At 49.8% G+C, this 24,492-nt stretch overlaps 2 protein-coding genes and 1 pseudogene across 2 annotated transcripts; 2 read left to right on the forward strand and 1 right to left on the reverse strand.

The window, feature by feature from the left end:
• Positions 1-484: 484 nt before the first annotated feature.
• LOC130262938 (gap junction delta-2 protein-like) lies at positions 485-13,988 on the reverse strand (annotated as a pseudogene).
• Positions 13,989-14,708: 720 nt separating this feature from the next.
• On the forward strand, positions 14,709-17,167 carry LOC130262911 (selenoprotein W-like). The gene is made up of 5 exons (XM_056510418.1): positions 14,709-14,764; positions 14,903-14,927; positions 15,060-15,113; positions 16,462-16,536; positions 16,617-17,167. The coding sequence occupies exons 1-5, from the start codon at positions 14,733-14,735 to the stop codon at positions 16,689-16,691; spliced, it is 261 nt and encodes an 86-aa protein (XP_056366393.1). The 5' UTR covers positions 14,709-14,732; the 3' UTR covers positions 16,692-17,167.
• Positions 17,168-19,080: 1,913 nt separating this feature from the next.
• Positions 19,081-22,977, forward strand: LOC130262890 (histone H3.3A). Its single transcript, XM_056510394.1, has 4 exons — positions 19,081-19,224; positions 19,665-19,808; positions 20,582-20,735; positions 22,549-22,977. Exons 2-4 carry the CDS (start codon positions 19,681-19,683, stop codon positions 22,675-22,677), a joined length of 411 nt encoding a protein of 136 aa, XP_056366369.1. The 5' UTR covers positions 19,081-19,224; positions 19,665-19,680; the 3' UTR covers positions 22,678-22,977.
• Positions 22,978-24,492: the final 1,515 nt, after the last annotated feature.

Raw genomic sequence — 24,492 nt, forward strand, 5'->3', positions numbered from 1 at the left:
CCCAATAATACCCCAAATCACACACAGGCCGACTCGCTGGGCTGGGTCCTGCCAATCCCAATCCTGACCCCAAATCCCAAATCCAAACCCCAATAATACCCCAAATCACACACAGGCCGACTCGCTGGACTGGGTCCTGCCCAGACTGGGCTCTGACCCCAATCCTGACCCCAAATCCCAATCCTATCCCAAATCCCAATCCCAAATCACACACAGGCCGACTCGCTGGACTGTGTCCTGCCCAGATTGGGCTTTGACCCTAATCCTGACCCCAAATCCCAAATCCTGACCCCAATCCTATCCCCAAATCCCAAATCACACACAGGCCGACTCGCTGGACTGGGTCCTGTCCAGACAGGGCTCTGACTCCAATCCTGACCCCAAATCCCAAATTCCATACCCCAATAAATCACACGTACGCCGACTCGCTGGACTGGGTCCTGCCGACCCCAATCCTGACCCCAAATCCCAAATCCTGACCCCAATAAATCAGACGTACGCCGACTCGCTGGACTGGGTCCTGCCCAGCGCCGGCACCGGCACCGGCGCCGCCGGCTCCTTCCTCCTCCCCTCGCCCCCGCCAGCGACTTGCGGCGCGCCCGGGCCCCGCGCACGGCCGCGCGCACCTTGCGCCAGCCCAGGTGGTTCAGCTCGGCCAGGTGAGCAGCACGCACACCCCGGACACCGCGAACATGAACACCAGGAAGACGGTTTTCTCCGTGGGCCGCGACACGTAGCACTCCACCTCCTTCACGCACGGGTAGCGGTCGCACTCGAAGATGGCCGGGACGTTGAAGCCGTAGAGGAAGTACTGGCCGCCCAGGAAGCCGATCTCCAGGGCGTTCCTGAACACCACCTGCAGAAAAAGCACCAGGTGAGGGAAATTTGGGGTGCAGGGACAGGATTCTGGGGGTGCAGGGACAGGGAAATGGATTTTGGGGGTTACAGGACAGGGAAATACTGCCTGCCCAGGAAGCCGATCTCCAGAGCGTTCCTGAAAACCACCTGCAGAAAAAGCACCAGGTGAGGGGAATTTGGGGTGCAGGGACAGGGAAATGGATTTTGGGGGTTCAGGATAGGAAGTACTGGCCGCCCAGCCGATCTCCAGGGCGTTCCTGAAAACAACCTGCAGAAAAAGCACCAGGTGAGGGAAATTTGGGGTGCAGGGACAGGATTTTGGGGGTTCAGGACGGAAATTTTGGGGTTACAGGACAGGGAAATACTGGCCGCCCAGGAATCCGATCTCCAGGGCGTTCCTGAAAACAACCTGGGGAGAAAAGTGACAGGTGAGGGGAAATTTGGGGGTTCAGGGACAGGATTTTGGGGGTGCAGGGACAGGAAATACTGTCCCCCAGGAATCCGATCTCCAGGGCGTTCCTGAAAACTACCTGGGGGGAAATGAACCAGGTGAGGGAAATTTGGGGTGTAGGGACAGGATTCTGGGGGTGCAGGGACAGGGAAATGGATTTTGGGGGTTCAGGACAGGAAGTACTGGCCGCCCAGGAATCCGATCTCCAGGGCGTTCCTGAAAACTACCTGGGGGGGAAAAGCACCAGGTGAGGGGAATTTGGGATTCAGGGTCAGGGAAGTGGATTTTGGGGGTTCAGGACAGGAAAATTCTGGGGGTTACAGGACAGGGAAGTACTGCCCGCCCAGGAATCCGATCTCCAGGGCGTTCCTGAAAACAACCTGGGGGGGAAAGACCAGGTGAGGGAAATTTGGGGGTGCAGGGACAGGGAAATGGATTTTGGGGGTTCAGGATAAGAAGTACTGGCCGCCCAGGAATCCGATCTCCAGGGTGATCCTGAAAACCACCTGGGGAGAAATGAACCAGGTGAGGGGAAATTTGGGGTGCAGGGACAGGATTCTGGGGGTGCAGGGACAGGGAAATGGATTTTGGGGGTTCAGGACAGGAAGTACTGGCTGCCCAGGAATCCGATCTCCAGGGTGATCCTGAAAACCACCTGAGGGGAAATGAACCAGGTGAGGGAAATTTGGGGGTGAGAGAAAAGGGAATTGTCTGCCCAGGAAACCGATCTCCAGGGCGTTCCTGAAACCTACCTGGGGGAGAAATGAACCAGGTGAGAGGAATTTGGGGTGCAGGGACAGGGAAATATTGGGGTTTAGAGCCAGGGAGCAGGTGAGACAGGACAGGGAAATTCTGGGGGTTCAGGGACAGGGAAATACTGTCCCCCCAGGAATCCGATCTCCAGGGTGTTCCTGAAAACCACCTGGGATGGAAATGAACCAGGTGAGGGGAAATTTGGGGTGCAGGGACAGGGAAATTTTGGGGGTTCAGGACGGAAATTTTGGGGTTACAGGAATGGGAAATAATGCCTGCCCAGGAATCCGATCTCCAGGGTGATCCTGAAAACGACCTGGGGGGGAAACACCAGGTGAGGGGAAATTTGGGGGTTCAGGACGTTTTTTACCCACCTGGATGACGTAGAACCGGGAGATCCCCTCCTGCCGCTTCATCTTGGCGCTCCTGGGTTTCTACATTTTCTTACCCCATTTTTTACCCCCAAAACCCATTTTTTATTGCCAAAACCCCATTTTTTTCATGTTTTCCACCCACCTGGATGACACAGAACCGGGAGATCCCCTCCTGCCGCTTCATCTTGGCGCTCCTGGCTATTTTTTTACTATAAAAAAATCCATTTTTTTTACCCCATTTTTCACCCCAAAACCCCATTTTTCCACGCTTTTTTTTTTTTTTTTCTTTTTATTCCACCCACCTGTGTGACATAAAACCTGGAGATCCCCTCCTGCCGCTTCATCTTGGTGCTCCTGGGTTTCAACATTTTCTTACCCCATTTTCTACTATAAAAAATCCATTTTTTACCCCATTTTTCACTCCCAAAAACCCATTTTTCACTCCCAAAAATCCATTTTTCCACGCTTTCCACCCACCTGGATAACATAAAACCTGGAGATCCCCTCCTGCCGCTTCATCTTGGCGCTCCTGGGTTTCAACATTTTCTTACCCCATTTTCTACTATAAAAAATCCATTTTTTACCCTGTTTTTCACCCCAAAACCCATTTTTCCACGCTTTCCACCCACCTGGATGACGTAGAACCGGGAGATCCCCTCCTGCCACTTCATCTTGGCACTCCTGGCTTTTTACCTTGTTTTTTACTACTAAAAATCCATTTGTTGTGTTTTTTTTCCCCCTGTCTTTAGTATAAAAAATCCATTTTTTACCCCAAAAAATCCATTTTTTACCTCATTTTTTCACTCCCAAAAACCCATTTTTTCACGCTTTCCACCCACCTGGATGACATAAAACCTGGAGATCCCCTCCTGCCGTTTCATCTTGGACCTCCTGGCTTTTTACATTTTTTTACCCCATTTTTTACCCCCAAAAACCCATTTTTTACTCCCAAAACCCCATTTTTTCACTCTTTCCACCCACCTGGATGACGTAGAACCGGGAGATCCCCTCCTGCCGCTTCATCTTGGCGCTCCTGGGTTTCTACATTTTCTTACCCCATTTTCTACTATGAAAAATCCATTTTTTCTATGATTTTACCCCATTTTTCACTCCCAAAAATCCATTTTTTCACGTTCTCCACCCACCTGGATGACACAGAACTGGGAGATCCCCTCCTGCCACTTCATCTTGGCGCTCCTGGGTTTCTACATTTTCTTACCCCCATTTTCTACTATGAAAAATCCATTTTTTTCTATGATTTTACCCCATTTTTCATTGCCAAAACCCCATTTTTCCACGCTTTCCACCCACCTGGATGACATAGAACCGGGAGATCCCCTCCTGCCGCTTCATCTTGGCGCTCCTGGCTATTTTTTACTATAAAAAAATCCAATTTTTACCCCATTTTTCACCCAAAAACCCCATTTTTCCACGCTTTCCACCCACCTGGATAACATAAAACCTGGAGATCCCCTCCTGCCGCTTCATCTTGGCACTCCTGGGTTTCTACATTTTCTTACCCCATTTTTCACCCCAAAAAATCCATTTTTTACCCCCAAAAACCCATTTTTCACCCAAAAAACCCATTTTTTCACTCCCAAATTCCCATTTTTCCACACTTTCCACCCACCTGGATGACATAAAACCTGGAGATCCCCTCCTGCCGCTTCATCTTGGCGCTCCTGGGTTTCTACATTTTCTTACCCCATTTTTTACCCCAAAAACCCATTTTTACCCAAAAAACCCATTTTTTACTCCCAAAACCCATTTTTCCACGCTTTCCACCCACCTGGATGACGTAGAACCGGGATATCCCCTCCTGCCGCTTCATCTTGGCGCTCCTGGCTATTTTATTACTATAAAAAATCCAATTTTTACCCCGTTTTTCACCCCAAAAACCCATTTTTCCACGCTTTCCACCCACCTGGATAACATAAAACCTGGAGATCCCCTCCTGCCGCTTCATCTTGGCGCTCCTGGCTATATTTTTACTATAAAAAATCCATTTTTTACCCCATTTTTCACCCAAAAAACCCATTTTTCCACGCTTTCCACCCACCTGGATGACATAAAACCTGGAGATCCCCTCCTGCCGCTTCATCTTGGTGCTCCTGGCTTTTTACATTTTTTTACCCCATTTTTTACCCCCAAAAACCCATTTTTACCCCAAAAAACCCATTTTTTACTCCCAAAACCCCATTTTTTCACGCTTTCCACCCACCTGTGTGACATAAAACCTGGAGATCCCCTCCTGCCGCTTCATCTTGGCGCTCCTGGCTATATTTTTACTATAAAAAATCCATTTTTTACCCCCAAAACCCCATTTTTTCACATTTTTCACCCACCTGGATGACGTAGAACCTGGAGATCCCCTCCTGCCGCTTCATCTTGGCACTCCTGGGTTTCTACATTTTCTTACCCCATTTTTCACCCCAAAAAATCCATTTTTTCTATGATTTTACCCCATTTTTCACTCCCAAATTCCCATTTTTTCACATTTTTCACCCACCTGGATGACGTAGAACCGGGAGATCCCCTCCTGCCGTTTCATCTTGGCGCTCCTGGCTATTTTTTTACTATAAAAAATCCAATTTTTACCCTGTTTTTTCACCCAAAAAACCCATTTTTTCACGCTTTCCACCCACCTGGATGACATAAAACCTGGAGATCCCCTCCTGCCGCTTCATCCTGGTGCTCCTGGCTTTTTACCTTGTTTTTTACTACTAAAAATCCATTTTTTGTGTGTTTTTACCCCATTTTTTACTACGAAAAAGACTTTTTTTTTGGGGCATTTTTTCATCCCATTTTCCACTACTAAAACCCTTTTTTTTTTTTTTTTTTTTTTTTTCCATTTTTTGCATTTTTCATCGCGTTTTCCACTACCTATTTTTTTACGTTTTTTTACCCCACCTTTTTCCACCAAAAATCCATTTTTTACCCCATTTTTTATCCCCAAAAACCCATTTTTCACTCCCAAAACCCCATTTTTTCACGCTTTCCACCCACCTGGATAACATAAAACCAGGAGATCCCCTCCTGCCGCTTCATCTTGGCGCTCCTGGGTTTCTACATTTTCTTACCCCATTTTTCACCCCTAAAACCCATTTTTTACTCCCAAAAACCCATTTTTCACTCCCAAAACCCCATTTTTCCACGCTTTCCACCCACCTGGATGACATAGAAACGGGAGATCCCCTCCTGCCGTTTCATCTTGGTGCTCCTGGCTATTTTTTTACTATAAAAAATCCAATTTTTACCCCATTTTTCACTCCCAAAACCCCATTTTTCCACGCTTTCCACCTACCTGGATGACATAGAACCAGGAGATCCCCTCCTGCCGCTTCATCTTGGCGCTCCTGGGTTTCTACATTTTCTTACCCCATTTTTCGCCCCAAAAAATCCATTTTTTACCCCCAAAAACCCATTTTTTTACTCCCAAAAACCCATTTTTTCACGCTTTTCACCTACCTGGATGACATAGAACCGGGAGATCCCCTCCTGCCGCTTCATCTTGGCACTCGTGGCTATTTTTTTACTATAAAAAATCCATTTTTTACCCCATTTTTCACTCCCAAAACCCCATTTTTTCTCGCTTTCCACCCACCTGGATGACGTAGAACCGGGAGATCCCCTCCTGCCGCGTCATCTTTGCACTCCTGGCTTTTTACATTTTTTTACCCCATTTTTTACCCCCAAAAACCCATTTATTACTATAAAAAACCCATTTTTCACCCAAAAACCCCATTTTTTCACGCTTTCCACCCACCTGGATGACGTAGAACCTGGAGATCCCCTCCTGCTGCTTCATCTTGGCGCTCCTGGGTTTCTACATTTTCTTACCCCATTTTTCACCCCAAAAATCCATTTTTTATTCCCAAAACCCCATTTTTCCACGCTTTCCACCCACCTGGATAACATAGAACCTGGAGATCCCCTCCTGCCGTTTCATCTTGGCGCTCCTCGGTTTCTACATTTTCTTACCTATTTTCTACTATGAAAAATCCATTTTCTATGCTTTCCACCCCATTTTTCACCCACCTGGATGACATAGAACCAGGAGATCCCCTCCTGCCGTTTCATCTTGGCGCTCCTGGGTTTCTACATTTTCTTACCCCATTTTTCGCCCCAAAAAATCCATTTTTTACCCCCAAAAACCCATTTTTTACTCCCAAAAACCCATTTTTTCTCGCTTTTTCACCTACCTGGATGACGTAGAACCGGGAGATCCCCTCCTGCCGCTTCATCTTGGCGCTCCTGGGTTTCTACATTTTCTTACCCCATTTTTCACCCCAAAAAATCCATTTTTACCCCATTTTTTACCCAAAAAACCCATTTTTTCACGTTTTCCACCCACCTGGATGACGTAGAACCGGGAGATCCCCTCCTGCCGCTTCATCTTGGCACTCCTGGGTTTCTACATTTTTTACCCCATTTTTTACTCCCAAAAACCCATTTTTCACGCTTTCCACCCACCTGGATAACATAAAACCTGGAGATCCCCTCCTGCCGCTTCATCTTGGCGCTCCTGGCTATTTTATTACTATAAAAAATCCAATTTTTACCCTGTTTTTCACCCCAAAATTCCCATTTTTCCACACTTTCCACCCACCTGGATGACATAAAACCGGGAGATCCCCTCCTGCCGCTTCATCTTGGCGCTCCTGGGTTTCTACATTTTCTTACCCCATTTTTCACCCCAAAAAACCCATTTTTTACCCCCAAAAACCCATTTATTACTATAAAAAACCCATTTTTTCACGCTTTCCACCTACCTGGATAACATAAAACCTAGAGATCCCCTCCTGCCGTTTCATCTTGGCGCTCCTGGCTTTTTGCAATTTTTTACCCCATTTTCTACTATGAAAAATCCATTTTTTCTGTGTTTTTACCCCATTTTTCACTCCCAAAAATCCATTTTTTCACGCTTTCCACCCACCTGGATAACATAAAACCTGGAGATCCCCTCCTGCCGCTTCATCTTGGCGCTCCTGGGCTTCTACATTTTCTTACCCCATTTTTCACCCCAAAAAACCCATTTTTTACCCCCAAAAAACCCATTTATTACTGTAAAAACCCCATTTTTCCACGCTTTCCACCCACCTGGATGACGTAGAACCTGGAGATCCCCTCCTGCCGCTTCATCTTGGCGCTCCTGGGTTTTTACATTTTCTTACCCCATTTTTCACCCCAAAAAATCCATTTTTTACCCCATTTTTCACTCCCAAAACCCCATTTTTTCACGTTTTCCACCCACCTGGATGACATAAAACCTGGAGATCCCCTCCTGCCGCTTCATCTTGGCACTTCTGGCTTTTTACCTTGTTTTTTACTACTAAAAATCCATTTGTTGTGGTTTTTTTCCCCATGTCTTTAGTATGAAAAATCCATTTTTTTACCCCATTTTTTACCCCCAAAAATCCATTTTTTTACCCCATTTTTCATTCCCAAGACCCCATTTTTCCACGCTTTCCACCCACCTGGATGACGTAGAACCGGGAGATCCCCTCCTGCCGCTTCATCTTGGCGCTCCTCGGTTTCTACATTTCTTACCCCATTTTTCACTCCCAAAAACCCATTTTTTACTCCCAAAACCCATTTTTTCACGCTTTCCACCCACCTGGATGACATAAAACCTGGAGATCCCCTCCTGCCGCTTCATCCTGGTGCTCCTGGCTTTTTACCTTGTTTTTTACTACTAAAAATCCATTTTTTGTGTGTTTTTACCCCATTTTTTACTACGAAAAAGACTTTTTTTTGGGGCATTTTTTCACCCCATTTTCCACTACTAAAACCCTTTTTTTTTTTTTTTTTTTTTTCCATTTTTTGCATTTTTCATCGCGTTTTCCACTACCTATTTTTTTTACGTTTTTTTACCCCACCTTTTTCCACCAAAAATCCATTTTTTACCCCATTTTTCACCCCCAAAAACCCATTTTTCACCCCAAAACGCCATTTTTCCACGCTTTCCACCCACCTGGATGACATAAAACCTGGAGATCCCCTCCTGCCGCTTCATCTTGGTGCTTCTGGGTTTCAACATTTTCTTACCCCATTTTCTACTATAAAAAATCCATTTTTTACCCCATTTTTTACCCCCAAAAACCCATTTTTCACTCCCAAAAATCCATTTTTCCACGCTTTCCACCCACCTGGATAACATAAAACCTGGAGATCCCCTCCTGCCGCTTCATCTTGGCGCTCCTGGGTTTCTACACTTTCTTACCCCATTTTCTACTATAAAAAATCCATTTTTTACCCTGTTTTTCACCCCAAAACCCATTTTTCCACGCTTTCCACCCACCTGGATGACGTAGAACCGGGAGATCCCCTCCTGCCACTTCATCTTGGCGCTCCTGGCTTTTTACCTTGTTTTTTACTACTAAAAATCCATTTGTTGTGGTTTTTTTCCCCCTGTCTTTAGTATAAAAAATCCATTTTTTACCCCATTTTTTACCCCAAAAAATCCATTTTTTACCTCATTTTTCACTCCCAAAAACCCATTTTTCCACGCTTTCCACCCACCTGGATGACATAAAACCTGGAGATCCCCTCCTGCCGCTTCATCTTGGACCTCCTGGCTTTTTACATTTTTTTACCCCATTTTTTACCCTCAAAAACCCATTTTTCACTCCCAAAACCCATTTTTCCACGCTTTCCACCCACCTGGATGACATAAAACCGGGAGATCCCCTCCTGCCGCTTCATCTTGGCGCTCCTGGCTATTTTTTACTATAAAAAATCCAATTTTTACCCCATTTTTCACACAAAAACCCCATTTTTCCACGCTTTCCACCCACCTGGATGACGTAGAACCGGGAGATCCCCTCCTGCCGCTTCATCTTGGCGCTCCTGGGTTTCTACATTTTCTTACCCCATTTTTCACCCCTAAAACCCATTTTTTACTCCCAAAACCCCATTTTTCCACGCTTTCCACCCACCTGGATGACATAAAACCTGGAGATCCCCTCCTGCCGCTTCATCTTGGACCTCCTGGCTTTTTACATTTTTTTACCCCATTTTTTACCCCCAAAAACCCATTTTTCACCCAAAAACCCCATTTTTCCACGCTTTCCACCCACCTGGATAACATAAAACCTGGAGATCCCCTCCTGCCGCTTCATCTTGGCGCTCCGCTGCGGCCGCGCCGCCGCCTCCTCGCCGTCCTTGGCCCCGTCGGCCGCCAGGGCCCCGTTGGCTTTGGGCCTCTTGGGCTCCAGGATGGGGTAGAGGAAGGAGTAGCGGCGCTCGCGCTGCTTGGCCGCCTGGTGCACCGAGTAGGTGATGAAGCAGAGGCTGGGCGTGCACACCAGGATGATCTGGAAGACCCAGTAGCGGATGTGGGAGATGGGGAAGGCCTTGTCGTAGCAGGCCTGGTTGCAGCCGGGCTGCAGCGTGTTGCACATGAACATGGTCTGCTCGTCCTCGTACACCGTCTCGCCCACGATGGCCACGATCAGGATGCGGAAAATCACCACCACGGTCAGCAGGATCCTGGGGAGAAAGGGTTAAAAATTATCAGCATGGTCAGCAGGATCCTGGGGAGAAAGGGTTAAAAATCACCAGGAAATCACCACAACAGTCAGGAGAATCCTGGGGAGAAAGGGTTAAAAATTATCACCATGGTCAGGAGAATCCTGGGGAGAAAGGGTTAAAAATCGTCATGAAATCAGCACCAGGGTCAGCAGGATCCTGGGGAGAAAGGGGTTAAAAATCGTCATTAAAATCGTCATGAAATCAGCACAAAATCAGCACCACGGTCAGGAGAATCCTGGGGAGAAAGGGGTTAAAAATCAGCACCACGGTCAGGAGAATCCTGGGGAAAAAGGGTTAAAAATCATCACCACGGTCAGCAGGATCCTGGGGAGAAAGGGGTTAAAAATCAGCATAAAGTCAGCAAAATCCTGGGGAGAAAGGGTTAAAAATTATCACCACGGTCAGCGGGATCCTGGGGAGAAAAGGGTTAAAAATCAGCACCACGGTCAGCAGGATCCTGGGGAAAGAAAGGGTTAAAAATCGTCATGAAATCGTCATGAAATCAGCACCACGGTCAGCAGGATCCTGGGGAAAAAAGGGTTAAAAATCACCAGGAAATCACCACAACAGTCAGCAGGATCGTGGGGAGAAAGGGGTTAAAAATCGTCATGAAATCAGCACCAGGGTCAGCAGGATTCTGGGGAGAAAGGGTTAAAAATTATCACCATGGTCAGCAGGATCCTGGGGAGAAAGGGTTAAAAATCGTCATGAAATCGTCATGAAATCACCACCACGGTCAGCAGGATCCTGGGGAGAAAGGGGTTAAAAATCAGCACCACGGTCAGCAGGATCCTGGGGAGAAAGGGTTAAAAATCGTCATGAAATCAGCAGCAGGGTCAGCAGGATCCTGGGGAAAAAGGGTTAAAAATCGTCATGAAATCGTCATAAAATCACCACCACGGTCAGCAGGATTCTGGGGAAAAAGGGGTTAAAAATCAGCATAAAGTCAGCAAAATCCTGGGGAGAAAGGGGTTAAAAATCACCAGGAAATCACCACAACAGTCAGCAGGATCGTGGGGAAAAAGGGGTTAAAAATCGTCATTAAATCGTCATGAAATCACCACCACGGTCAGGAGAATCCTGGGGAGAAAGGGTTAAAAATCGTCATGAAATCGTCATGAAATCGCCATGAAATCATGAAATCAACACCAGGGTCAGGAGGATTCTTCAGGAAAGGTGAGTGGGGAGCAAAATCACCTGGCTGAGGGTCTCACCTGGCTGAGGGTCTCACCTGTGGGTCTCACCCGTGGGTCTCACCTGTGGGTCTCACCTGAGGGTCTCACCTGGCTGTGGATCTCACCTGAGGGTCTCACCTGGCTGAGGGTCTCACCTGTGGGTCTCACCTGGCTGAGGGTCTCACCTGTGGGTCTCACCTGAGGGTCTCACCTGGCTGTGGGTCTCACCTGTGGGTCTCACCTGTGGGTCTCACCTGGCTCTGGGTCTCACCTGTGGGTCTCACCTGGCTGAGGGTCTCACCTGGGTCAGGGTCTCACCTGTGGGTCTCACCTGTGGGTCTCACCTGGCTGAGGGTCTCACCTGTGGGTCTCACCTGGCTCTGGGTCTCACCTGTGGGTCTCACCTGTGGGTCTCACCTGTGGGTCTCACCTGGCTGAGGGTCTCACCTGCGGGTCTCACCTGTGGGTCTCACCTGTGGGTCTCACCTGTGGGTCTCACCTGACTCTGGGTCTCACCTGTCTCACCTGTGGGTCTCACCTGTGGGTCTCACCTGGCTGAGGGTCTCACCTGTGGGTCTCACCTGTGGGTCTCACCTGTGGGTCTCACCTGAGGGTCTCACCTGTCTGAGGGTCTCACCTGGCTCTGGGTCTCACCTGTGGGTCTCACCTGTGGATCTCACCTGTGGGTCTCACCTGGATCAGGGTCTCACCTGGCTGAGGGTCTCACCTGTGGGTCTCACCTGTGGGTCTCACCTGGCTGAGGGTCTCACCTGACTCTGGGTCTCACCTGGCTGAGGGTCTCACCTGTCTGAGGGTCTCACCTGACTCTGGGTCTCACCTGTGGGTCTCACCTGTCTGAGGGTCTCACCTGGCTGAGGGTCTCACCTGTGGGTCTCACCTGTGGGTCTCACCTGGGTCAGGGTCTCACCTGTGGGTCTCACCTGACTCTGGGTCTCACCTGTCTGTGGGTCTCACCTGTGGGTCTCACCTGGCTCTGGGTCTCAGCTGGGCCCCCAAATCCCACCTGGACCCCGAGTCTCACCTGGCCCTGCCCCCCCACGACTCACCTGTCCTGCCTCACCTGTCCTGCCCCCAGCCGGTCACGTGATCCCTGCCGGTCACGTGATCCCGTGGGCGGCCCTGAGCCACCGCGGGGTCACCTGGGGTCACCTGGGTCACACCTGAGCGAGCCGGGGGGGATTTGGGGGGGATTTGGGGGGGATTTGGGGGGGATTTGGGGGGATTTGGGGTGAATTCAGGTGAATTTGGGGTGGATTTGGGATGGAACCAGGTGTGCTCAGGTGGAACCGGGGGGATTTGGGGTGAATTCAGGTGAATTCAGGGTGGATTTAGGATAAATTCGGGATAAATTTGGGATGAATTTGGGGTTTAACAGGGGATGGAATTTGGGGTGAATTTGGGATGGATTTGGGATAAATTCGGGGTGGATTCAGGATAAATTTGGGATGAATTTGGGATGAATTTGGGGTGGATTCGGGATAAATTCAGGATAAATTCAATGTGTAACTGGGATGGATTTGGGGTGGATTTGGGATAAATTCAGAATAAATTCAGGATAAATTTGGGGTGGATTTGGGGTGGATTTGGGATAAATTCAGGATAAATTCGGGATAAATTTGGGGTGGATTTGGGTGGATTTGGGATAAATTCAGAATAAATTCAGGCTGTAACCAGGATGAATTTGGGGTGAATTTGGGATGAATATGGGGTGTAACAGGGGATGGATTTTGGGGTGGATTTGGGATAAATTCAGAATAAATTCAGGCTGTAACCAGGATGAATCTGGGATAAATTCGGGGTAGATTTAGGATGGATTTGGGGTGAATTTGGGATAAATTTGGGGTGGATTTGGGGTGGATTTGGGATAAATTTGGGGTGGATTTGGGGTGAATTTGGGGTGGATTTGGGTGGCTTCAGGAACAATTTAGGATAAATTCGGGATAAATTCAGGCTGTAACCAGGATGGATTTGGGGTGAATTTGGGATAAATTCAGTTTGTAACCAGGATGAATTTGGGATTTAACGGGGGATGGATTTGGGGGGGATTTGGGATAAATTCAGGATAAATTCAGGCTGTAACCAGGATGAATTTGGGGTAGATTTGGGATGAATTTGGGGTAGATTTGGGGTTTAACAGGGGATGGATTTGGGGGGGATTTGGGATGAATTCAGGATAAATTTGGGATGAATTCGGGGTAGATTTAGGATGGATTTGGGGTGAATTTGGGGATGTAACCAGGGTGTGTTTGGGGTGTAACCAGGGGTGGATTTGGGGTGAATTTGGGATGAATTTGGGATAAATTTGGGGTGAATTTGGGGTGGATTCAGGGTGAATTTGGGGTGGATTTAGGATGAATTCAGGCTGTAAGTGGGGGTGGATTTAGGATGGATTCGGGATAAATTCGGGATAAATTCGGGATGAATTCGGGATAAATTCGGGACAAGTTCAGGATGAATTCGGGACAAATTCTGGATAAATTCAGGATGAATTCAGGATAAATTCGGGGATAAATTCAGGATGAATTCGGGATAAATTCGGGACAAATTCTGGATAAATTCAGGATAAATTCGGGATAAATTCGGGATAAATTCGGGATAAATTCGGGATAAATTCAGGATAAATTCGGGATAAATTCGGGATAAATTCGGGATAAATTCGGGATAAATTCGGGATAAATTCAGGATGAATTCGGGATGAATTCGGGATAAATTCGGGATGAATTCAGGATGAATTGGGGGTTCCCCCGCTCACCTGCCGATCATGGTGGAGTGCTGCTGCACCGCCGCCTCCAGCAGCCGCTCCAGGATGGTCCATTCGCCCATGGCTCCGGCCTGGGGGGCGCCGGGACCCCCCAAACCCCCCGGGACCCCCCCGGGATTCCCGGGCCCCCCCCGGGCCCCCCCCGGGACCCCCCGGGACCCCCCGGGTCAGCGGCGGCGCCCCCCGGGATCGGGCGGATCCAGCGGATCCCGGGGATCCATCGGCGCTCGGAGCGTGGGGGAGGGGAGGGGCGGGACTGGGAGGGACTGGGAGGGGACTGGGAGGGGATTGGAGGGAACTGGGAGGGACTGGGAGGGGATTGGGGGATACTGGGAGGGACTGGGCGGGACTGGGAGGGACTGGGAGGGGATTGGAGGGAACTGGGAGGGACTGGGAGGGACTGAGGGAGAACTGGGAGGGACTGGGAGGGGATGGAGGGAACTGGGAGGGAGTGGGAGTGGATTGGAGGGGAGTGGGGGGAGATTGGGGGGAAACTGGGAGGGACTGGGGGGGGGGGATTGAGGGGGACTGGGAGGGACTGGGAGCACTGAGGGGGGAAACTGGGAGGGACTGGTTTCACTGGTCCCAGCCGTGTTCCCATACTGGTCTCACTGGTAGCCCCGTACTGGTTTTACTGGTCCCGCTGGCCCCGCCCTATCTCTCTGGCCACGCCCCGTCTCGCTGGCCACGCCCACATCCCGCTGACCCCGCCCACGTCTCATTGGCCCCGCCCATCCCTCTGGCCACGCCCCCTCTGGCCACGCCCCCTCCTCCGGCCCCGCCCCCGCGCATGCGCAGTTGCCGCCATGGCGCCGCTCCGAGTCCATGTCCTTTACTGGTACCGGGGGGTCCCAAATTTTGGGGGGGGGGGGGGTCCCCAAATTCCGGGGCGGGTTCCCCAAATTTTGGGGGTGTCCCCAAATTTTGGGATGGTCCCAAATTTTGGGGGTTTCCCCTTTTCCTCCCCCACCCCCAGCGGAGCCTGAGGCTACAAACCCAAGGTGAGCCCCTCCCCCCCCTTTTTTTTTAACCCCCCCCCCCAAAAAAATGGGAGAACCCCCAAAAACCAACGGGGGGACCCCAAAAAAATTGGGGGGACCCCAAAAAAATCAGCGCCCCTCCCAAAATTTCAGTTTGAGAAGCTGAAGCAGGAGCTGGAGCGGCGCTTCCCGGGAGCCCTGGCCGTGGTGGGACTGGGGGGACCCCAAATTTGGGGGGCGGGGACCCAAATTTTGGGGGGGGACCCCAAATTTTGGGGGGTTGAGCCTGATTTTGAGGGGGGGAACCCCAAATTTTGGGAGGTCGGGAGCCCAAATTTTGGGGGGTCGGGGCTGATTTTGGGGATTTTGGGGGGGGAGAACCCAAATTTTGGGGGTTCGGGGCTGATTTGGGGGGGGGACCCCAAATTTTGTGGGGGCGGATTTTGAGATTTTGGGGGGAGGGGACCCCAAATTTTGGGTGGTCGGGGCTGATTTTGAGGGGGGACCCCAAATTTTGGAGGGGGACCCAAATTTGGGGGATCGGGGCTGATTTTGGTGGGGGGGACCCCAAATTTTGGGGGGTTGGGGCTGATTTTGGGGAGGGGACACAAATTTTGGGGGGGTCGAGGCTCGTGAATTTTGGGGATTTTTTGGGGGGATCCCCAGGATTTTGGGATTTTTTTGGGGGGGATTTTGGGGATTTTTTTGGGGAGGGATTTTTGGGATTTTTTTGGGGAGGGATTTTAGGATTTTGGGATTTTTTGGGCTCGGATTTTGGGATTTTGGGGATTTTTTTTGGGCTGGGATTTGGGGATTTTTTTGGTTGGGATATTTTGGGTCAGATTTTTGGGATTTGGGGATTTTTTGGGATTTTGGGGATTTTTTCGGGTGGGATTTTGGGATTTTTTAGGGCTGGGATTTTGGGGATTTTTTAGGGCTGGGATTTTGGGGATTTTGGGGATTTTTCTTTGGGCTGGGATTTTTGGGATTTTGGGATTTTTTGGGCTGGGATTTTTGGAATTATTTTGAGCTGGGATTTTTCAGATTTGGGGATTTTTGGGGTGGGACTTTTGGGATTTTGGGGATTTTTTGGGTGGGATTTTGGCGATTTTTTTGGGCTGGGATTTTTGGGATTTTTTCGGGTGGGATTTTTTCAGGTGGAATTTGGGGATTTTTTGGGTGGGATTTTTGGGATTTGTTTGGGATGGGATTTTTGGGATTTGGGGATTTATTTGGGCTGGGATTTTTGGGATTTTTGGGGTGGGATTTTGGGGGATTTTAGGGATTTTTTGGGTGGGATTTGGGGAATTTTTGGGGGTGAGATTTTTGGGATTTTTTCGGGTGGGATTTGGGGATTTTTTGGGTGGGATTTTTGGGATTTGTTTGGGATGGGATTTTTGGATTTTTTTTGGTTGGGATTTCTGGGATTTGGGGATTTTTTGGGCTGGGATTTTTGGGATTTTTGGGGACTTTTTTGGGTGGGATTTTTTTGGTTGAGATTTTGGGATTTTTTTGGGGTGACTCCCCAAAATTTTGGGGATCTCCCCCCACCCAGACCGGCCAGGGCACCCCAGAAGTGACCGGGTGGTTCGAGGTGACCGTGGGGACGCACCTGGTGCACTCCAAAAAGGTGAGCGCCCCTCCCCCACCTCCCCCCTCCCCCCCCAAATTTTGGGGTCCCCCATCCCAATTTTGGGGGCGTGTCCCCAGAACGGCGATGGCTTCGTGGACAGCGACTCCAAACTGCGCAGGATCGTCGCCGCCATCGAGGCCTGCCTGGCCTAGGCCCCGATAGGGGGGGCTCCGTCGCGACATGGCGCGATATGGCGCGATATACCAGGAAATATCGCGATATCCCGTGATATATCGGGAGATATCGCGATATCCCGCGATATATCGGGAGATATCGCGATATATCGCAAAACATCATGATATATCGCAAAATATCGGGAGCTATATCGGGAAATATCGCGATATATCGCGCGATATAGTGCGATATCGCAGGATATTGTGATATATCGTGGGATATCGTGCGATATCACGATATATCGCGGGATATCGCGGGATATCTGATGATATCGCGACATGTCGCGACAGCGCTGCCCCCCCCAGCCCCCCCCAGCCCCTCCCCCGCGCTCCATGACGGGAATCGCCGAAACGCCGCCGGCACCGGGCGCTGCCCCGAGCCCCCCGCGCGGGGGAGGGGAACGGGGGGGGATGGGGGGGGCAGAGCCCGCCCTAAATCCCCCCAAAATCCCACCCCAAATCCCACCCCAAATTCTTTAATTCTATCCCAAATCCCACCCCAAAATCCCACCCCAACATTTAACCCAAAATCCCTTAATCCCACCCCAAAATCCCACCCCAAATTTCACCCAAAATCCCTTAATTCCACCCCAAACCCCACCCTAAAATCCTGCCCCAAATTTCTCCCAAATCCCACCCCTAATTTTACCCAAAAATCTCACCCAAAATTCTTCAAATCCCACCCCAAATCCCGCCCCAAATCCCACCCCAAATTTAACCCAAAATCCTTTAATTCCACCCCAAATCCCACCCTAAAATCCTGCCCCAAATTTCTCCCAAATCCCACCCCTAATTTTACCCAAAATCTCACCCAAAATTCTTCAAATCCCACCCCAAATCCCTAAAATTTCACCCCAAATTCCTTAATTTCACCCAAATCCCACCCAAATCACCCTAAATCCTGCCCCAAATCCCCCCAAAATCCCCCCAAATCCCACCCCAAATCCTAACCCAAATTCCAGCCCAAAAATCCCTCAAATCCCCCCCAAAATCCTTTAATTCCACCCCAAATTCCACCTCAAATCCTTCAAATCCCACCCAAAATCCCTCAAATTTTACCCCAAATCCCAAAATCCCACCCCAAATCCCACCACAAAAATCCTTCAAATCCCCCCCAAACTCCCACCCAAAATTCCCACCCAAATTTCACCCAAAATCCTTTAATTCTACCCCAAATCCCACCCCAAATCCTGCCCAAAATCCCTCAAATCCCCCCAAAATCCTCTAAAATTTCACCCAAAATCCCCCAGATCCCCCCAAAATCCTAAAATCCCTCAAATACCCCAAAATCCCTCAAATCCCCCCAAAAATCCCCCAAATTTCACCCAAAATCCCCCAAATTTCACCCAAAATCCCCCAAAAATTCCCAAAATCCCCCAAATTTCACCCAAAATCCCCCAAAAATCCCCAAAATCCCCCAAATTTCACCCAAAAATCCCCCAAAATTTTTCTTCCCCCCCCCAAATTTTTTTCTTTCCCCCAAATCCTTTTTTTTTCCTTTTTTTTTTCATTTTCCGCTTTCACCGACGCCAAATTCGCCCAAATTTGGATTTTTTTGGGATTCTTCTCCAGCCGAGCTCTCCCTGGAAGGAGAAAAAAAAAAATTTAAAACCCTGAAAGTACCAAAATTATTTTATTTTATTTTATTTTATTTCTTTTTTTTTTTTTTTTTTTTTTTATTATTATTCCGAATTTTATTATCCTCGTTACTCGGCGGCCTTTTGGAAATAAAACGTTGGGAATAAAACATTGGAAATAAAAGATTTTGGGAAATAAAACTTTGGAAATTTGAGGATTTTGTTTTTTTTATTTTTTTATATATTTTTGGGAATTTTGGGCTGTGGGAAATTCCATTTTCTTGTTGAATCCCAAAAAGCAGCGCAGGGGAATTCTGGAATTCCTCATTTTGGGAATAAAATAATTCTATTTTTTTTTTTTTAATCGAGCTGTTTTATTTTATTTTATGGATTTTGGGGATCAAGGCGCTCCGAGCACCTCCAAGCTTGGCCTTTAATCCTAAAAAAAGTGAAATTATGGAATTTTGGGGAATAAAAGATGAAAAATTTAAAAAGATTTTGTTGGTTTTATTGGGTTTTTTTTGGGATTTACTGAGCGAGTCCATGAGGGAAAACTGAGCCGCGCTCCGAGCTCTCCCAAACTCCGTCCTCTGGCTGAAAACCCCCCAAAAAAACAACATCCCAAAATTGAGACATTTGAGATTTATGGAATTAGGAAGGGAAAAATAAAAAATAAATTAAAATAAATTTAAAAAAAAAAACCGCTCGGACGCCTCAGGCCCCGCGGCCCCCTCAGGAATCCAAGATGGCGGCGCGGCCTCACCTCAGCCGACCCCGCCCGTTCCCGCCCTCCGCGCGCGGGGCACGACGGGAACCGCCCTCAGCCGGGACCCGCCATTTTCTGCCGGGAAAGGCGGGAAGGGGGAGATCGAAGCCGCCGCAGCCGCACCGCGGGACCCGCACGGCTCCAGCGCCGCCGCCAGCGCCGCTCGCAGGTACCGGGAGCGCGGCGGCGGCCGGGGGTCGGTACCGGGGAGCGCTGCGGGAGGGAAGTACCGGGAAAGCTCCGGTGTGCGGTGGGGGGTGCGGGGGGGGCCGGGGTCGCCTGAGGAGACGCTTCCCTTTAGTCCCGCCTTCCGTGTGGTGCCGCGCGCTGGTTGGCCGAGAAGGCGGGCGCTGATTGGCTGTGAAGCACGTCAATCAAAGGAAGCCCGCCGCTTCCTCCAATCAGCGGGGGCTTCGCGGAGGCTTCTGGGTGTTGTAGTTCGGGGCTGCGCCTCCGCCGCGCTCAGCCAATCAGGCGCGGGGCAGCGGGCGCGTGACGCGGCGCGCGGGCGCTCATGGGAGTTGTAGTCGCGTAGGCCGCGCGGGGATTTCTCCCCGTTTCTCCCGTTTTTTGCCCCGTTTTCCTCCCGGTTTTTCGCGGCTCTCGCAGGCTGTGACGGCCCGGCATGGCCCGCACCAAGCAGACGGCTCGGAAATCCACCGGCGGGAAAGCGCCGCGGAAACAACTCGCCACCAAGGCGGCCCGGAAGAGCGCGCCCTCCACCGGGGGCGTGAAGAAACCGCATCGCTACCGGTAACGGGGGGCGCTGGGGGATACTGGGGCGCACCTGGGACAGGTGAGGGGCACAGCTGGGAGAGGTGAGGGACACACCTGGGTACAGCTGGGACAGGTCAGGGACACACCTGGGTACTGACAGTGACACCCCAAACCACACCTGTGCCTCACCTGTCTCACCTGTGTCTCACCTGTGCCTCAATTGTCTCAACTGTATTTTACCTGTCTCACCTGTGTCTCACCTGTGTCACACCTGTCTCACCTGTCATCTGTCTCACCTGTGTCTCACCTGTCTCACCTGTCTCTCACCTGTCCCACCTGTCTCACCCCTGTCTCACCTGTCTCACCTGTCTCTCACCTGTCTCACCTGTCTCACCTGTGTCTCACCTGTGTCTCACCTGTTCCCACCTGTCTCACATGTCCCACCTCTCTCTCACCTGTCCCTATCCCACCTCTCTCTCACCTGTATCTCACCTGTCCCACCTGTCCCACCTGTATCTCACCTGTCCCTCACCTGTCCCACCTGTCTCACCTCTCTCACCTCTATCTCACCTGTCCCACCTGTATCTCACCTGTCTCACCTGTCTCACCTGTCCCACCTGTATCTCACCTGTCTCTCACCTCTGTCCCACCTGTCTCTCACCTGTATCCCACCTGTCTCACCTGTATCTCACCTATCCCACCTCTATCTCACCTGTATCCCACCTGTCCCACCCGTATCTCACCTGTCTCTCACCTCTATCTCACCTGTCTCACCTGTCCCACCTGTCTCACCTGTCTCACCTGCCCAGCCCCGGCACGGTGGCGCTGCGCGAGATTCGCCGTTACCAGAAATCCACGGAGCTGCTGATCCGGAAACTTCCGTTCCAGCGGCTGGTGCGGGAGATCGCGCAGGACTTCAAAACAGACCTGCGCTTCCAGAGCGCGGCCATCGGCGCCCTGCAGGTGAGGGGCACACCTGGGCACACCTGGGACACACCTGAGTATACCTGAGATACACCTGGGACACACCTGGGTACAGCTGGGAATACCTGAGATACACCTGGGTACAGCTGGGTACTGACAGTGACAGCCCAGAACCGACCTGCGCTTCCAGAGCGCGGCCATCGGCGCCCTGCAGGTGAGGGGCACACCTGGGCAGGTGAGGGACACACCTGGGTAATCATGGGATACACCTGGGTACAGCTGGGACACACCTGGGCACACCTGGGTACACCTGAGATACACCTGGGAATCATGGGATACACCTGGGCACAGGGACACACCTGGGCACACCTGGGTAATCATGGCACACACCTGGGCACACCTGGGTACAGCTGGGTAATCATGGGATACACCTGGGTACAGGGACACACCTGGGCACTGACAGTGACAGCCCAGAACCGACCTGCGCTTCCAGAGCGCGGCCATCGGCGCCCTGCAGGTGAGGGGCACACCTGGGCACACCTGGGTAATCATGGGATACACCTGAGTACACCTGGGCACACCTGGGTACACCTGGGTACACCTGGGTAATCATGGGATACACCTGGGTACACCTGGGTATACCTGAGATACACCTGGGTACTGTCAGTGACACCCCAGAACCGACCTGCGCTTCCAGAGCGCGGCCATCGGCGCCCTGCAGGTGAGGGACACACCTGAGCACACCTGGGACACACCTGAGTATACCTGAGACACACCTGGGACACACCTGAGCACACCTGGGTATACCTGAGATACACCTGGGTACAGCTGGGTACTGACAGTGACACCCCAGAACCGACCTGCGCTTCCAGAGCGCGGCCATTGGCGCCCTGCAGGTGAGGGGCACACCTGGGTACACCTGGGCACACCTGAGTATACCTGAGACACACCTGGGTAATGACAGTGACACCCCAGAACTGACCTGCGCTTCCAGAGTGCGGCCATCGGCGCCCTGCAGGTGAGGGACACACCTGGGCACACCTGGGCACACCTGGGACACACCTGGGACACACCTGGGCACTGACAGTGACACCCCAGATCCAAACTGCGCTTTCAGAGCGCGGCCATCGGCGCCCTGCAGGTGAGGGACACACCTGGGCACACCTGGGACACACCTGAGCACACCTGGGTACACTTGGGCACACCTGGAACACACCTGAGTACAGCTGGGTATACCTGAGATACACCTGGGTACACCTGGGCACTGGCAGTGACAGCCCAGAACCGACCTGCGCTTCCAGAGCGCGGCCATCGGCGCCCTGCAGGTGAGGGGCACACCTGGGACACACCTGAGATACACCTGGGTAATCATGGCACACACCTGGGCACACCTGAGCACACCTGGGTATACCTGAGATACACCTGGGTACAGCTGGGTACTGACAGTGACACCCCAGATCCAACCTGCGCTTCCAGAGCGCGGCCATCGGCGCCCTGCAGGTGAGGGGCACACCTGGGCACACCTGGGTACACCTGGGCACACCTGGGACACACCTGAGCACACCTGGGCACACCTGGGTAATCATGGCACACACCTGGGCACACCTGGGTAATCATGGGACACAGCTGGGTACTGACAGTGACACCCCAGAACCGACCTGCACTTCCAGAGCGCGGCCATTGGTGTCACCTGTATCTCACCTGTCCCATACCTGTCTCTCACCTGTCTCTCACCTGTCTCACCTGTACAGGAGGCCTCTGAGGCGTACCTGGTGGGGCTGTTTGAGGACACTGGGGTTACAGGTGACCCCGTGGGTATCTCACCTGTCTCTCACCTGTCTCACCTGTACAGGAGGCGTCTGAGGCGTACCTGGTGGGGCTGTTTGAGGACACCAACCTCTGCGCCATCCACGCCAAGCGCGTCACCATCATGCCCAAGGACATCCAGCTGGCGCGGCGCATCCGGGGGGAGCGCGCCTGAGCCCCCAAATTCCCAAAAATTACCCAAAAATTCCCCAAAAATTCCCAAATTCCCAAATTCCCAACATTTCCCGAAATTCCCAAAATCTCAAAATTCCCAAATTCCCAACATTTCCCGAAATTCCCAAAAATTAACAAAATTCCCGAATTCCCAACATTTCCCGAAATTCAAAAAAAAAAAAACAACCCAAAATTCTCCACAATTCCGGAGAATTCCCCTGAAATTCCAAAATTCAAAAAAATCTCAAAATTCCCAAATTCCCCAAATCCCCAAAATTCTGGAGAATTCCCCAAAATTCTCAAAATTCCCCCCAAAAAAATCGCAAAATTCCCGAATTCCCAAAATTCCAGAGAATTCCCCAAAATTCCAAGAACCTCAAAATTCCCAAATTCCCAAAAATTCTCCAAAATTCCCAAAAAATTCCCCAAAATTTCCCAAAAATTCCCAAAAATTCCAAAATCCCCAGAATTCCCAAAGTTCCGGAGAATTCCCCAAAATTCCCAAAATTCCAAAATCCCCAAAATCTCAAAATTCCAAATTCCCCAAAATTCCAAAATCTCAAAATCCCCAAAGTTCCGGAGAATTCCCCAAAATTCCCAAAAATCCCCAAAATTCTGTCCCCAAAATTCCCAAAAATTCCCAAAAAATCCCCAAAATTCCCAAAATTCCAAAAATCCAAAAAAATCCCCAAAATTCTCAAGATTCCCAAAATCCCCAAAATTCCAAAATCCCCAAAATCTCAAAATCCCAAAATTTCCAAATTCCCAAAATTCCCAAAATTTACCAAAATTCCCTAAAAATTCCCCAAAAATTCCCCAAAATTCCCAAAATTCCGGCCGACCCCCCCCCGGTTTTTGTACACGGATTTTCTAGGGGCGGGTTTGGGGTGAAAAATGAGAATTTTGGGCAAAGGGGGAGGGGCTGGGGAGGTCACAAGGGAATAAAAAAAAAAAAAATTCCCAAATTTCTCAGAATTCCACCCAAAATTTTTTTAGGATTTTCTCAAATTTCCGCCCATTTTGTCCCAAAATTCCAAAAAACTCCGGATGTTTTTGGGGTTATTTTCCCAAATTTTGGGGTTTTTTCTGTTCAAAATTGGGAATTTTGGGGAATTTTTTGGGGTTTTGGGAATTCCACCCAAAATTTTTTTGGGGGTTTCCTCAAATTCCCGAAGTTTTTAACCCAAAATTCTGGAGTTTTTTGGGGTTATTTTCCCAAATTTTTGGTTTTTTTCTGTTCAAAATGGGAATTTTGGGGAATTTTTTTGGGTTTTGGGAATTCCTGAATTTAATTTTATTTTGGGAATTCCTCCCAAATTTTTTTTTGGGTTTTCCTCAAATTCTTGAAGTTTTTATCCCAAAAATTCCCAAATTTCTGGAGTTTTTTGGGGCAATTTTCCCAATTTTTGGGTTTTTTTTTTTGGATTTTTTTTTGGGATGTCCAAATCAGGAATTTTGGGAATTCGTTGGAATTTTGGGAATTCTTTGGAATTTTGGGAATACTTTGGAATTTTGGGAATTCCCAGTTTTCTACATAAAGTTTTTTTGGGGTGAAAAATGAGAATTTTGGGCAAAGGGGGAGGGGCTGGGGAGGTCACAAAGGAATAAAATAAAAAAAAAAAATTCCCAAATTTCATCCAAAATTTTTTGGGGAATTTCCTCAAATTTTTTATTTTATCCCAAAATTTGGACACTGGGGTTAATTAATTAATTAATTAATTGGGGGTTTAATTAATTAATTGATGTCAATTGGGGTGGGCGTGGCTTCTCCTTCATAAAATAAAAATTAAAAAAAATTTTAAAAAATTCCCAAATT

Source organism: Oenanthe melanoleuca, chromosome 25 (assembly GCF_029582105.1).
Source record: "Oenanthe melanoleuca isolate GR-GAL-2019-014 chromosome 25, OMel1.0, whole genome shotgun sequence".
In the NCBI taxonomy this organism is placed as follows: domain Eukaryota; kingdom Metazoa; phylum Chordata; class Aves; order Passeriformes; family Muscicapidae; genus Oenanthe; species Oenanthe melanoleuca.